The following is a 2464-nucleotide window of genomic DNA, read 5'->3' as shown; positions in this document are numbered from 1 at the left end:
TCGGAGAGCAGTTTTCCACCACTGGAATCTCCCAGCAGTCACATTCAGGAATAACAGGCGTGAATGCATAGATCAGTTGCAGTGACAGTAGGCTGACAAATACACACACACACGCACACACAAATAAAAAAAATCAAATAAAAGCAGCACGTTGACGAAGCCCTGAAAACAAGGTGGCTGTAGGACTGAACACTTCCTGAGCCCTGACCTGTCCAGGTTTAGAATCACTACGCCGAACAACGAACACAAGCAGGAAAAGGTTTGAATCGACACTCATGAAGAAATTTCTCACAGCTCTGTAGCTCTTATTAGCCACTTAGTTTAAAGTCAAACACATGACAAATTGAGGTTTTTTTTTAAAATGGGAAAGCTAAGTTAATTCTAGAGATGCACCAATCTATGACAGATTTCCCAAGCTAGGAAATAAAAACAGGAGCAGCAGCTCATCATAACAAGAAACATTCACGTCTTAAATGATGTCAGATATGAGAAGCTCATCTAATCGAGATGTGAAACTGTAAACATAAATTTTTCTCTTTTTTAAAGGAGATATGATTTTTTAAGGATAAATCCCCACTATGGGATGAAGCTACATGTTTCATGTAATAAGATGTTATACGAATGTTGTTTTAAATTAGGTTTGACCAAAAACATTTAAACAAAATCAAACTCGATTGTAACTCTTGCTTTCAACCACGTCTGGACTGAAGTAAATCTCTATAAGGAGAAATTCATTTAAACGACATTGAACTCCACTATTGAGAAATTTACTAGTTTCAACAGACACAACTTTTGTATTTCAAACGGCTACTGTGCATTTTATGTAGTTATAAAAAGTCATTTTAGTGAGATATAATCCTTAATGTCCAATTAAGAAATTAAAGTTTTAACAACAAATTTTCCCTTTGGGAGAAGTTCATTTTGTTCTTCCCATCAGTCAGTCTTCTTGGTGCATCTCCAGTAATCTGCTTCCACTTTGGGGCTCCACGCTCTAACACTGCCTAACACTTTCAAAAAAATAAGAATAAAAACATTAAAAGATGCCACTGCTTCAAATCAAAGAGGGCTTTGAAGAACTTTCAAGTTTATCAACAAATATGTAATCAAGTGTCAGTTAACAAGACCAGTATGCATATGAAAATAATAATAATAATAATAATAAAGTACAAGAAGTTAAGATTAGATTCCATCCTGGGACTAAAGAGTCTGGTGTTCCCTCTCAGTGTGCTAGTTTGATCAGAAGGCTTCATCCTCTTCTTCATATTATAAGTATTTAAAAAACAAACCCCCCCCCCAAAAAAAACAACACATGCCTCGCCCAGCATGTGGGCGTTTCATCAGGAGGCGAGTTCTCCGTTCTGTCGGTACATTCAGCTCCTCGGATCGCGCGGCTGCTTCTCGTCTTCCAGTGAAGTCGTCATGCTGAGGATTCTGACAGAAATCTTGTCCAGAGGTAAAACGTCTGTAATAAACTGCCACTGATCTCACAGATGAAACACCTGCCAGGGTTTGACACGGAAAAGTTCTGTCGGATTTCCAATTTTTATCTCTACCTGACACCTCCAGCCTTAAACGTTATAAACATAATGTCGGGCAGCAGGTTTCATTTTGTTTGATTTAAAACAGATGTCTCCTATCTAAAATATTAACTATATATATATTTAAAAAAAAAAGGAATACTTTTGTACACTCTAATAAAGCAAAAACTGATCATCTCATGTGGATTTGGGGTCAAAAGAAAAGAAAATCCCAACATGAACTCTTGTGGTGCTCCTGCAGTGCGCTTGCGTCAAACAAGATTCCCCGGTTTGAACGGTCAGAGGCCGGCCGTCCGCACAGCAACCACAAAACCAGCAAAACCCTCAAATATACACAGATTCCTGTCTGAAGATGTACATTCACAACTGTGCAGAGAACCTACAGGTACAACTCCTCCTGCTTACCGATTATTGATCTTAGAAACCCGCTGTACAGTTCTTCCAAACAAAATCAGAGATGAACAAAACCACGAGAATAAAGTATAAATAGACTCCTTAAGAAATAAGTGGATCAGAACATTTAAGCTGAGACTCAAGTCTTCATTTTTGAGTTAAAAAAAAAATCTTCTTCGTAGGTAATAATAATTTATTTTCCAACCCTCAGTGCAAAAATGTCCAAAAGAAACTGAAAGGGAAGAGAGTGGGAGTCACATGACTGTAGGTGAGTCGTCCCCATGGTAACCAGGTGTTTGTGAGGCACTGTGCTGAGGCTCTGTCTGCTGAGCCCGGGCAGCTCTCTGCCCTACAGAGGAACGCTTCACTGCTGCCGTACCTGTCGTAGTCATGACAACAGGAGGAACTCGTCATCATCGTCCTTCGTCTTCAGTCGGCATTGTCAAGTGCTTCTGAAATGCTGGATGCTGCAAAATTTACCCTGAAGCCTCCTGCTCGGCGCGTCCACACACACACACACACACACACACACA

At 39.7% G+C, this 2464-nt stretch overlaps 1 protein-coding gene across 1 annotated transcript in view; it reads right to left on the bottom strand.

Annotated features, from left to right (window-relative positions):
• Positions 1-1667: 1667 nt before the first annotated feature.
• Positions 1668-2464, bottom strand: part of zcchc2 (zinc finger, CCHC domain containing 2) — a 12931-nt gene continuing 12134 nt past the window's right edge. The window contains exon 14 of the mRNA XM_007560644.2: positions 1668-2422. Coding sequence (XP_007560706.1) covers positions 2361-2422 — 62 coding nt within the window. The 3' untranslated portion in view covers positions 1668-2360. The remainder of the gene's footprint in view (positions 2423-2464) is intronic.

This window comes from Poecilia formosa, unplaced genomic scaffold (genome assembly GCF_000485575.1).
Source record: "Poecilia formosa unplaced genomic scaffold, Poecilia_formosa-5.1.2 Scaffold118, whole genome shotgun sequence".
In the NCBI taxonomy this organism is placed as follows: Eukaryota; Metazoa; Chordata; class Actinopteri; order Cyprinodontiformes; family Poeciliidae; genus Poecilia; species Poecilia formosa.
Note: the sequence above shows the minus strand (reverse complement) of the source record. Positions and strands in the feature narration are given on the sequence as shown.